The sequence below is a fragment of the Mytilus galloprovincialis genome, chromosome 9, assembly GCF_965363235.1.
Source record: "Mytilus galloprovincialis chromosome 9, xbMytGall1.hap1.1, whole genome shotgun sequence".
NCBI classification, from domain to species: Eukaryota; Metazoa; Mollusca; class Bivalvia; order Mytilida; family Mytilidae; genus Mytilus; species Mytilus galloprovincialis.
The window spans coordinates 77,342,086-77,355,392 of NC_134846.1; the positions used below are offsets into that span (position 1 = coordinate 77,342,086).

Here is a 13,307-nt window from a genome sequence, read left to right on the forward strand (position 1 = left end):
TGTGAGTGTGATAAAGTACAACTGGTTTAACCACTTCAAATGTTGTGCTTGTGATATTTGCGTCAATTAAAACTTGTTTAACCAAATCAAATGTTGTGTTTGTGAATGTGCTCATGTAAAACTGGTTTAACCACATCAAATATTGTGCTTGCAAGTGTGCTCAAGTATAATAAACTGGCTTAACCACATCAAATATTGTCCTTGTGAGTCTGCATTAAATCATCTAACAGGAACAATATACGAACTCGATCTGTAGCTTATGATAAAACAAAACAACAAATATCAAATCAAATATCTTCAAGCACGAAGAAAAAAAGTGTGGAAAACTGATAGATGGACAGACAAACAGAGTACAAACCAAATTAGTTAGAAGGGTCTAATTACACTTCTAACATTAAAAACAAAGCACCAAGTTAACAAGTTCAAAAATTGTCCCCCAAATCACTCTCTCCGGCTGTTTATTTATTGGTGAAGTTTGTAATTGTATTTGTTTCATTTAATCACTGCTTCTGCTCTTTTGTTTCTTTGGATAAACAACAATAAGATAATTTTTGAGTTAGAAGTACCAGTTATTTCGCTGTTTTTTCTGTGTTTGGTTTTTTTTCAGCAATGCAGGCAAACAGTAGTTTTTATTGTTATGAGAATTTTGTGTTAATGACAGATCTATGATGTTTCTATTTAATTTTATTCACAACTGTTCTGTATTCATGGCAAATTATATCTTTGTATATTGTACAGACACTAAACTATTGGTGAGAGACAGTGTGTTGCGCTGTAGATGATTTTAAGAGTTTTTTGTCATTGGGGTGTTATCTCATCAAGGTATGCCTGACAACTCCTTGTATTTATACCAGTAATTCCTTTGCATTAAGTATGATCTGAACAAAGTCATCAAATATTTATTTATCAAATGTCCATGAATACCTGTTCCATTATATTTTTTTTTACTTTTTAAGACATGAAGTAGATAGACACACACACTATGGCTATCATTCTTGAATGTTTGGTCTGTCTATAAATTCTTAATAAAATATCAAATGTTTTCCTTCCCTGTGATGAGAAAAATAAAGTTTTTGTATTAAACACGAGTTTAAATGCTTAAATCTTAATAAAGCTTCAATGAAAACAAATACAGTAAAATTCAACAATTAAGGATAGTCACTCCTATAAGTTGTCCTTCCAGTTTTAACTTTGATGTACATTCTGCCCCAATCAGAATTTCTCATTCTATAGCTGTTTTCAAGATGTGTTGATTCATTTAATTTCATGGGTATCAATTTTCGTGGATTTGGGAAAATATGCATTTCGTGGATATTTAATTTTGTGGTTTTGATGAAGTCTACATACAAACCTGTAGAAAATTTTGTCATTCCTTGAACATTTAATTTCCTGGTTCACCTGTACCCACAAATCCACGGAAATTGGTATCCAAAAAATAATAATGAATCCAGTTATAGAAGAAACTTTTATTTTAACCCATATGTTCTATTATTAGCCTTTGCAGGTAAATCATTGGATATATCTTTTTTTTAATCTAGATACCCCAATGATAAATTTATAGAATACAACAACAATGGACACCAAGTGGTGAGAAAAGGGCCCAGATGAGCCAAAAATAAGCAGGCAAAAAGTTGTTTAGGACTGCATCATGGTCTATTCAGTCACAAGATTTAGAAAAGATTTTTTTAATTTTAATGTACATTGATATCTATTGTGAATATAAGTATCAGAATACTGTTTTAAATGACTTCATACCACAATATTTACAACAAGTATAACATATATATGGTGTATTCATTAAACTGTCCAATAGTATAACTGGCACTGGATCATATTGTCTACTTGTAGAAAACATAATTAAACAAGGCAAAAATATGAACCAAAAAAGATGTAAATATTCGATATGTATAAATAAGTTATACAACCATTACTTATAGAAAAGTTTTGTCTTTTTTATTTTGTCACAAAGGATTTATTTTAATAAAGCTCATGTTTACGGAAATAAACAGTCATAAAATAAATGAATTCCCTATTTTTATATCCAATATAAATGTTCACACTAAGTACAAATGAGAAATGGCAGATTTTACAAATGTATTACTAAAACAAACAAAACAAAATGAAAAACCAAAACATTTGCATCTTAATTTTTAGTAAAAAAGGGGGGTATACAATATTTCTCAAACACATGATGATTTGTCGTAAACATTTTTAGTCAGATTCATTAAAATAAATTATCACAGTTATTTATTAGATGTGAAATCTGTTCAGGTAGCATATTTTCTGGTCCATTCCCGAGCATTCTGCATGTATTTTTTCCTATCAGTCTTGAATAACTTGGCTATATCAGGCATTAACGGATCGTCTGGGTTTGGTTCTGACATTAAGGCATGCAGTGACAATAAAACTGAAAAGAAATAATTAAACTTTGCTACACATTTTTCTTAATTTTTACTTATGCTTAAACAGCATATGGAGATTTATTACTATTCTAGTGCATACATTCAATCAATTTTAATTGTACTAAAAGTATATACATACACTAGTAATTTTTTGGGCCCTTTATAGCTTGCTGTTCAGTGTAAGCCAAGACTATACCTTGGCCTATAATGGTTTACTTCTACACTTTGTTACTTGGATGGCAAGTTGTCTCATTGGCACTAATACCACATCTTCTTATATCTATAAACATACTACGGACATCATAAACAGTGAAAAGAAGAAGACCAAGTTTTCTATTTTCAACTCATATTAATGCTTAGCCACACCCACTAGCCCAGACTTGTCAAATTACTATTGGGACTGTAAGAAATTCTTCTGCATGCCACTAAAATCTTTACAGAATTTCTCCCCAAAATGACCTTTGGATTTTCTGAATGTTTTTGTATGCATGTAGCTGGAAACCAGATGAAATCACCATTTAAAGGTATTTATTTATATGTTTCACCTTGTTCAACTAAGTTTACATTGATAATTGTAAATGTAAAAAAAAGTAATATACACATCATATTCAATCATAATAAACAGTGAATGTCCGATATAATGGGATGCAAGGAATTTCACTCAGTAAATATTTCTTTATGTTTTATGCAACCATTGTCAATGAAAAGACATACTGAGCTGAACATTGAATTATTCCATTGAAAAAAAATAGTCAAATTTTTAAAGCCTGCACACTACATTGAAATGTAATGAAAAGAGTTAACTTTTTGTAAAATAGCACTTGACTTACTTTTTGATACTGTTAATGCTGGCGACCATTGAGATCTTAGAATATCTAGGCATATGGCTCCACTACTATTTATGTTTGGATGATATATCTTTGTTTTAAATCCTACCTGAAAATATAGAAGAAATTCATAATAAAATGTACATTTATTTGAACTACCTGACCTAGCTAGGACTTAATATTGAGTCATAAATTTTAAGATAATAAACAAACAGGTTGGTATGATTAGGATTTTTTGGTTACTTGACAAAGGTCTAAATTCATGAGGTGGCACAACACTTTTTGTAGAAGTTGATAGATGTCACCATCTTCTTTGGATAGGGAGGAGGATGTTTTCATAGGATAGAACTGAAAGCCACACTGAGGGTCATAAAGGATTATTATTTATTGTACAGTGCTTCCTATAAAAAGAATCATTTGCTTCCCTGAACAATGGTGCAGCACTGCTAAAAAAGTCTAAATTTGTGTACCAAACACATTACTTTCATCATTTCCATTGACATCAATCATGTATATACATATACTATATATATATATTAAAACTTAACAAGCTGTAACAGTTAATCATTGATCCATTTATCATATTGCGATTCATGGCATTTGACATGTGTACATGAACAAATAATAAAACTTAATCTCAAATCAACATTCAAAACATTGAGAAAACCCTTCAACATTTTCTAAAATGACTTCTGAACTTCACAAATTAAAACAAATAAATATACAAATATCCCAGAACTTGTATAAACATATAGTACAAACATTTTTTAATGTGGCTACAGTATTACACACTGTTATGTAATGATTGCACTTACTTTTGGTGGCTTAAAAGGATAATCTGTAGGGAATTGTACTGAGAGGAAAAATATGCCATCTTTATACGGACTGTCTTCCTGAAATTATACATAAAACTTATAGTAATCGGTCTTACCTGTGGCTGTATCAATCTGATCAACTCTTCATCAAATCAAATCTCATATCATTTGATAACAACGGAAGTAATTTAATGTCAATAAGCATGATTAATACTTTAATAGTAAATGAGCCTTTAAAATTAAATAAAGAGATTTTCTTTAAAGCAATAGCCATTTCACACTAGTTGTTACACCTAATTTTCGTATGGTAAAAAGAAAATTCTGATGGAATACTTCCTATTTTGTAAGCTCCTCTTCATATATATGTCTGCTTGAGATTTGAGAATACTGTGACAGACTAGATTACACGTGCTAGATTACTGTAAAATCAGATGTTTTCAAGCTTTTAGTATGCTTCAGAATGAACAAAAACGGTGTGTATGATATCTATGTGGTACAATTTTTATATCCAGTATATTTCATCTCAAATTTTAAATGTAAAACAGCAGATTACAAAGATTTACATTTCTATGTACATGTATGCTGCAAAATAGTTTGTAAAAATACTTACTGGACCTGTTAATGATGCTTCCCATTTGAATACTAAAACAAAAACAAAATAAATACATAGATTATAAATTAGTTACATATTTAATTTTCATATAGTGTATGGTATATTGCTTTACATTAGTTAAACAATAATAATGAAGGTCTTATTTATATCCTTTGAAACAATACCACTGAAACTTTCAAGTTTTTTTTATCAATGTATTGTCATGGTTAACTATCTTACCTTTACCAAAATACACCCAAGAATGAACTGGTTTCACAAAACACCTGAGAATGTACTGGTTTCACAAAACACCTGAGAATGTACGGTTTCATACTGTCACATTTTACGTGTTCAGTGAATCCCAAAATCAGGATCAGTACTTTAATATTTAAACTCTACCTTAAGCCTACAAGAAAAGACTTTTCTATTAGAGAAGACCAGCTTGAAGGCCTAAATTAGGCCCTAAATATTAAACCGTATTGTATCCACCATAAAAACCATTATATAAAATATGCCAAGATAACAATAATAAAATAAACAAATACACTTTTTCTGCTGTCTTTTTTTTTTGCTGGCAAATTTTAAGTATCAAGTTTGTTTTAAGCCAAATAAGCTTTTTATGGGTCTATATATCTAACTCCTATAAACTAAGATTATACTCCTTGACCAAAAACAAATTTGTAATACTAAAAGGAAGATGCATTTGGATGTTTTCACATTCCAATAAAAAAATGATGTTGGTCTTAGATACATGATTTTTTTTAATTAGTTGTTAAAGCCTTCGACCTAGCTTTCAGTAACTGCCAGTACTTTGAGATCTGTACATTGCATCTTTTGTGTTCTTGTTTAGTTTTTTCTTTTGCTTTGTATTGATCTGCTGAGTTTGGCCTTTTTCAACTGATATCTTTACATGTAGTTTGTTCTTATGATATACTTTTATTAATGTTTATTGTACAAAGAGCAAGATATTTAAGTTTCATATTGTAATTTATTGTAGTATCTTGTGAAGTATTACAACACAACAGAAGATGAAATGCCCTCCAATCAACTTTATTCTGATTCAGCCTCTAGTTTCTTTTCATAATACTTACAATCATCTCCTACTGGTCCTGCAGAGCAACCTGGTGGGGGGTCTGTTGTTATATCTTGTAACTCCTGCAAAAAAATATAATTATTGGCTTAATTATCAATGAAAAATTTTGCAAATGTACATTTTGTTTTTATTCCTTAATACATGCATATCATGCATATGTAATAAATGATTTCTTAAAACATGTTAAATAAAATGAATTGTGTATAATACTGCAGCCTTGAAAAAAAAATATCATTACATGTACTAAATACAGAGCTCTTTCTTTACTGGACTTGGCAATATTAGCTACCATCACATTGTGGATATAGTGGTTTGAAGGGGCATCAGGTCCGTTCACGCCCAATATACTTTCGCACTCTGCATGTTCGCCCTCGCAGATCGTTCGCACCCTACACTTTTGCACCCAATTTGTATTAGAATTTCAGTTGAATTATTAGAGACATATATATACACATGTCTCTGGAATTCATCATATATTTTATTTATCATCAATTTGATGAATTATTAAATGTTAATTATGTATGATTACTGCTAATTGGTATTTATACACAGCCTAATTTGGTGTTATTTTTTAGTGTTAAAATATCATGATTGTTGTTTTAAGTCTTTTAACTTGCGGAAGGCGTTCGACACCGTTGAACATTATTTATTGTGGTACAAGCTACAGAGGGCTGGTGTACGAGGAAAATACTTAACCGCCGTTCAATCACTTTATAACGATTTAAGATGTACTGTTCGTGTTAATGACAACCTAACCCCGTGGTTCGAAGTAGAGGCTGGTGTGAAACAGGGCTGTATTTTGTCGCCCACACTTTTTTCTGTGTACATAAACGATTTGACTGAACGTATAAACTCTCTAAACTGTGGCGTGAATATAGATGACTTCAAATTGAGTATTCTCTTGTACGCAGACGATATCGCATTGATAGCACCAGATGAGAACAGTTTACAAAGTATGCTAAACGTGGTGACAGATTGGTGTTCAGAGTGGAAATTGTGTATCAACATTAATAAGACTAAGATTGTTCATTTTCGACCACAATCCTGTAGTAAATCAAACTTTATATTCCAATGTTCTGATAAAGTAATCGATTATAGTGACAGTTACAAGTATCTCGGAGTTTGGTTTGATGAACATTTGACTTTTTTTAAAAACGCAAAAGAATTGTCAAAGGCTGCTAGTCGTGCGTTAGGATCGTTATTTGCAAAAGTAGTAGAGACGGGAGGTATGACGCATAAAGTATATACCAAACTATACTCCTCTACAGTAGAACCGATATTGATGTACGGAAGCGGTATTTGGGGCACAAAGTAGTTCAGTTGTATCACTGCCGTCCAAAATAGAGCTTGTAAATACTTTCTTTCTGTCGGAAAGCATACATCAAATATTGCGACAAGAGGTGATATGGGATGGACATCGTGTTGGACTAAACAACGCATTAACTTTTGTCGACTTCTGTGCAGACTTTCACTTACTAATGAAACTAGAAAATCATATAAAATCTTCAAGTGGATTTCACGTCGAAAAAAAGGATGGACTTTCGAAGTTGAAAAGACCATTAATCGGTTGTATGTTAAAGATACGGTTAATGACTTATCTATATCAACAAAATGTGCCATGCGATTGGTTAGTGATAAACTTGTCGACCTTGACAATACAGAATGGTACACAGAACTTTTTAATGACAAATACAACACGCGAAATGGGAACAAACTTCGGACATTTCGTATGTACAAAAACTCTGTGAACACTGAAACATACGTTAAATTAAACATTTCTAGAATGGAGAGACGAACTATGGCCCTCTTCCGCTCAGGCTCTCTTCCTCTCGCAATTGAAGTAGGGAGATACTCCAGGCCGCCTATTCCTACAGAGGAACGATTATGTGTATTGTGTGATGCTAGAGCAATTGAAGATGAAAAACATTTCCTACTGGAATGTCCTTTGTATAGTGACCTAAGATATGACTTATTTTACGAATGTTGTAAACACATTACGAATTTTGACAATCTGAACATTAATGACAAATTTTTAAGTATTATGAATGGCACTGAAATCCAGCATTATTTTTGTAAAAGTCTACACAAATTTTTTATCCGTAGAAAATTATTTTTATATTGATTCAACGTCTTTTTTTATATGCCTAATTTAGACAAATTAAAGGGTTTTATTTATTTTATAAGTTTATATTCTATAAATAGTTAAACTTTTATTTTATTTATTAGACAATGTGATTCATGATCTGATATTCAATTATATATGGAAATCTTTGAGAATTTTTATCATTTTTGTGACATAAGTATATGTTTTATATAAAACTAATTATTAGAGTTTTAAGCTGAGGATTATTTATTTGGGGAAAAAAATGAATATTATTTTTAATATTTTATTTTTACGCTATTTTAATTTGTAAATATGTATTTGGTATAACAGTGTCTCGTAAGTAAGTTTTTGGCTGGATATTGGTTGTTTTATTATGGATGTATATTGTGTATGAATTATTTTATTGCAATCAATATGTGACACTTTAATAAACAAATTATTTTCTTGCTTTGGTGTACATAACTGCATATATCTAGCTTAATTGGTATGCCTAAAACTTTGAAGATATTAAATAAAAAACAAGAAATATAATTTTTTTAACAGCTTGTCTCCTTTGATTTCATGTGTGTTTGGACAAGTATGACAATATGATGACTAAAAAAAATATTTATAGCAATAAACTTTCAAAAACTCGTTTACAAATTACTTAACACAAAACCAATAAAATTTTGACTATTGTTATGTTTTACAAAAAAAAGTAATGAAGATACAATGTACGATTTGTATTTCAAAGTATGTACATGTATGATAATTTAAATAAAATTTGGGCACAAATGTGTAGGGTGCGAACAGACTTTTGATGCGAACATGTAGGGTGCGAACGTGAAAGGGGGCAAACCTGAATAGATGCAAACGTGATTGGGCACGAACAGACCCGGATTTGTTAAAGGTCAATACATGTATGTCCTGGTTTAGTTTACTATGCTGCGTCCAAATAAAGCTTATCTATCATTATTTATTATGTAAAATCACATAATGTGCCATATATCTAGCAGCAACAGCAGTGATAAGGAGAGATTCCAATGAAATTTCATTTGGTAAAATCTCTCTGCTGGCTTACAGACTTCTCTTTCACAACAGGGGCGCATACCATAAATGTTTTGCCTTGGTACCAGTCTACACGGTTAGCCTTAGCCACTAGTCCGATGCCCCAGACTGGTAAAATTTCATTCGGACTAGTAAGTTTTTGCAAAACTTTGTTTGGGCCAATAAGAAAAATGTCAGAATATTATTGGTCTTCGGACTAGTAGTTGAAAAAGTTTTTTGGTGTAGACTGTCAGGTACATATATGCTTTAAACGTTCTATTAATAGCACTATTAACACAATGTCTAACTCATACCTTTGATTGTAATTAGTAGGTTCAGACCATAACTACAAAATTAACTTAAAACGAAAAATGTAAAGCATTCCAATTGCAAGTATGTTGACAAAAATGTCATCCATTACTAAAGGTGCGGAACACTTTTATGAAAATTTATATCCATTTATTCCATCTTGTGAATATATTATTTTGTCTAATTTCGCCATTTGTTCTTATTCAAACAATGAGTCGTAATATTAAAACTTCCGTGATCGTGACGACCGAGTTCAGTGACGTATGCTAATCAATCGAGAATGATCTGCCATTACCTAGTCATAGAAACTACATTATTTTGGGGAAATTACTAGGCTATAGTATGTTTTTAAACATGAATTCGCCTCTCCTGTAGGGATTATATGTTAATATACCTTATTCAAACGTTTTAGAGCCATCTGTTTACAGTTATGAGTTGTTTTGTTTTGACTTTGTTCTCAGTGATCTTTGTCGATATTTTTATTTTTATCTGAAACTAATTACGGAACGTATCGGAAATAGAATTTTAAAAAATCCGGATTTTTGTAATATTCAGATGTAGAAAACTCTGAATAGAATAGTCAAATCCAAAAAAAGTTAAGACTTATATTGTCCCTCTTTGTTCTTTCTAGTTCAATCACATTATGTCACCAATAAATACTGACGATAAACATGTGCACATGTGAAACTGAGACTACTAGTCACTCAAGGCATACTAGATGTATAAACTTATCAATACAATTATAATATTATTCTAATCCGGAGATATGATATTTTATTATATGTCTCTGTTCTAATAAATCATTACTGCGGAGAACAATACTGCAAAATTATAAAATCATATTTAGAAAGTAATTGAAAAATACACGGTGGCGGATCAAGAAATTTTTATAAGTGGGGGCCCACTGACTGACCTAAGAGGGGGCCACTCCAGTCAGGCTTCAGTGATTCCCTATATAAGCAACCAAAAGTTTTTCCGAAACGGGGGGGGGGGGGCGGGCCCCCTTCCCCCCCCTAAATCCGCCTCTGAAATAGGGTTGCTGACTTTCATTTATCTCTGTAATATTTGTAGTCGAGCATCTACCAGAGAACGGTTATTTTAGACAATCTGTCAGACATCTTTGGAAAATAAACAATCAGATAGCAAATAGATCAGGATCATTTCGGTCCGAAATCAGTTCATTCCGTGACGGTACTGAGGAAAAATTATAACTTGTCAATGTCAAAATGCCGAATGGCTCGTCTTATGATTTAGAGTATCTCTTCAAAGTACTGTAATCCGTTTGTATTGAGCTTCACTCAATGTGTATTAGTCAACCGACGGAACCAATTTATGTATCTCTGTTCATAAAATAAGCGGAAATGCGACGTGAGTGCCAATATAAGACAACTATCAAACTGAGAGTCATTCAACAACGGACAAAACTCATATCTTATAGTCAGCACTTTCAACTGATTTAATGTAAATATTCATAAACAATTTACCAATTATAGTTTACATACATTCATAGATTATGCTCATTGGAATCTCAAACTTAATTACACAAACGTGCATCTACATCTACATGGGTAATCCGTAAAGAGTCGGTTGACTCATCACACGAATGTATTAAAAATTAAAGTTGTGTCATCCAAAATGTGCTCTTTTAAAATCATATGTACAGGTGCCAGTGCAGATAAAAACATGTGTGTGCTGATTTACGGATATCTGTGTGCTATGAGGTTGGTTTTGAATGCCTCATAGTCATCAATGTCCAATAAGCTAGGCGGTAGTTCATTCCAGTTTGTGATGGTTCTTACGAAGAAGCTATGTTTTCTTTGTTCAGAACTTGATCCTAATCTGACAAATCGTCGTTGATGGAACTGACGTGTCATTCTTGCTGGTGTCATCAAGTATTCTGGAATTGGGATAGCAATTAGTTGGTGGATTACTTTGTGAAACAGGAGTAAACGTGATGTTTTTCGTCTCTCCTGTAATTGCGGCAGTTTAAGGTCCTCTAATAAAGATGTTACTATGCCCGGGTCTCGAGAATACTCATGCCTGATGAATCTGGCTGCTCTCCTTTGGACCATTTCTAGCTGTTGTATGTGTTTTTGGAGATGCGGGTCCCAGACACTGCTAGCATATTCTAGTGTTGGTCGTACAAGTGTTATGTATGCCTGACGCTTTATATTCATTGGGCATTTACTAAGATTCCGCCGTATAAAGCCTAAAGTTTTATTTGCCTTTGTAGTGATATTTCCGATGTGGTCATTCCATGATAAAGTGCTAGATAGCTCCACTCCTAGGTACGGATTGTGGTTGACTGTTCCAAGGATGTGTCCCTCCATATCATATGGGTAGATTATTGGTTGTCGCCCTGTTGTTATACGTAATACAAAACATTTCGTTGGATTAAAAATCATTTGCCATTTTTTAGTCCAGTTAACCACAGTGGTCAGGTCCTGCTGGAGTTGTAGACAATGGCTCATTGATTGAACAGCTACGTAGATTAGGCTATCATCTGCAAATAATCTAATTGATGATTTAATGTCAATACCTATGTCGTTGATATACAAGAGGAACATTAACGGCCCAAGCACTGTGCCCTGTGGTACACCAGATTTTACATTTACAGATGATGATTCATCGCCGTCTACTAGTACTTTCTGCTGTCTAGTTGTTAACCAAGACTTCAGCCACCCGTGGATGTCTCCTCTGACTCCATAGTGGTCTAGTTTATGGAGGAGTCTGATGTGGGGTACGGTGTCAAAAGCTTTACTGAAGTCGAGTATCAATAAGTCAGTTTGTTGTTTGGAATCTAAATACCTGCTTATTTCTTCAACTGTAATAATAAGCTGTGTTTCACATGATCTCTTTTGCCGAAATCCATGTTGGAAGTCTGCAAGGATCTTATAACATTCTAAGTGTTCCATGATGTGTTTAAAGATTATGTGCTCCATTACTTTACACGGTACTGATGTAAGCGATACCGGTCTATAATTTACTGGTTTTGATCTATCTCCTTTCTTGAAAAGTGCTGTTATGTTTGCAGTAGTCCAATCGTGAGGGACTTGTTTTAGACATAATGATCTTTCAAATATATGTTTCAGATAAGGTGATATTTCATCAGCTGTTTCCTTTAATATTCTGCAAGATATTTTATCTGGACCACTAGCTTTATTGATATTTAGTTGTTTTAGTAGTTTTGCTATTCCCTTTTCTTCAATTTTGATGTCGTTAATCTTATTGATGGTACTAGGTCCCATGTTTGGAAAAGAAGCCATGTCTTCCTCTGTAAAAACAGACTGGAATTGGTTGTTAAGTGCTTCTGCTTTGGATGTATTGTCTTCCTTAATTTGTCCATCTACATTGAGTGTTGATACACCACTACTCTCCTGTTTTCTTGACTTTACATATCTCCAAAACTGCTTGGTGATTCCCTGCTTAGGCGACTCAGTATTGGTTTCATCCTTAATTTCTAATAAATTGGACAAGTAATTTTTGTGTTCAACTTCTAGTAGGTTTTTTATGTTTCTTCTAATATTTTTGAATTTTACCCAGTCTTTATCTTTTTTGGTCTTTTTAGCTCTGTTATATAGTCGTTGTTTCTTACGTATTGCTCTTATAATATCTCTCGTGAGCCAGGGGATGTTCCATCTACTGGTGCATGTTTTCTGTGGTATATGCTCGTCCATGAGTGATGTAAGTAGGGTCTTAAACGTTTCCCAACAAATTTCTATAGATTGATCATTTGTCTTCTTGATGTATTCAGGAAATTCATCCTTCAGTCTGGTCTTTATAGCTGGTATATTCCCTTTGGAGTATAGGAATGTTTTGCGTGGTTTCTTTTTCGTTAGTTTAACCTTAGTTTTGATGTCCACAATTACTGCCTCATGGTCGCTTATTCCGCTCTCGACAGATATGCTCTCTATGAGATTTTTGTTAGTGGTGAAAACCAAGTCAAGTATGTTGTTCCCTCGGGTTGGTGTAATATTTTGTTGTTCAAGGTTATCATAGTAGGGAACGAATAAACGGTACAATACTAGATTCGTCTATATTTGTTAGAAAGAGTCGAATAGTTTTACTAGCTTTCCTTCTACTGTGCCGTGAGCCTCATTTGCAAAATTCGAAAAGAAAGGCCGTACTCGTGAATTTAG

At 32.8% G+C, this 13,307-nt stretch overlaps 1 protein-coding gene across 2 annotated transcripts; it reads right to left on the reverse strand.

Annotated features, from left to right (window-relative positions):
- Positions 1-1,669: 1,669 nt before the first annotated feature.
- On the reverse strand, positions 1,670-9,694 carry LOC143046007 (ubiquitin-conjugating enzyme E2-17 kDa-like). Of its 2 annotated transcripts, XM_076218935.1 has the most exons (6): positions 9,563-9,694; positions 5,728-5,791; positions 4,655-4,686; positions 4,045-4,122; positions 3,233-3,338; positions 1,670-2,407 (listed from the first exon to the last, which is right to left on the reverse strand). In XM_076218935.1, exons 1-6 carry the CDS (start codon positions 9,584-9,586, stop codon positions 2,268-2,270), a joined length of 444 nt encoding a protein of 147 aa, XP_076075050.1. In that variant the 5' UTR covers positions 9,587-9,694; the 3' UTR covers positions 1,670-2,267. The 2 variants fall into 2 exon arrangements, with proteins under 2 accessions (XP_076075050.1, XP_076075051.1); XM_076218936.1 differs by lacking the exon at positions 4,045-4,122.
- Positions 9,695-13,307: the final 3,613 nt, after the last annotated feature.

Coding starts and splice junctions, on each gene's coding strand:
- LOC143046007 (XM_076218935.1), bottom strand. CDS start 9,586: ATGGCTCTAAAACGTTTGAATAAG. Junction 4,687..5,727: donor AGGACCAGTAGGAGATGATT/GTAAGTATTATG, acceptor TTTTTGTTTTAG/TATTCAAATGGGAAGCATCA. Junction 4,123..4,654: donor AAGCATCATTAACAGGTCCA/GTAAGTATTTTT, acceptor GTATAATTTCAG/GAAGACAGTCCGTATAAAGA.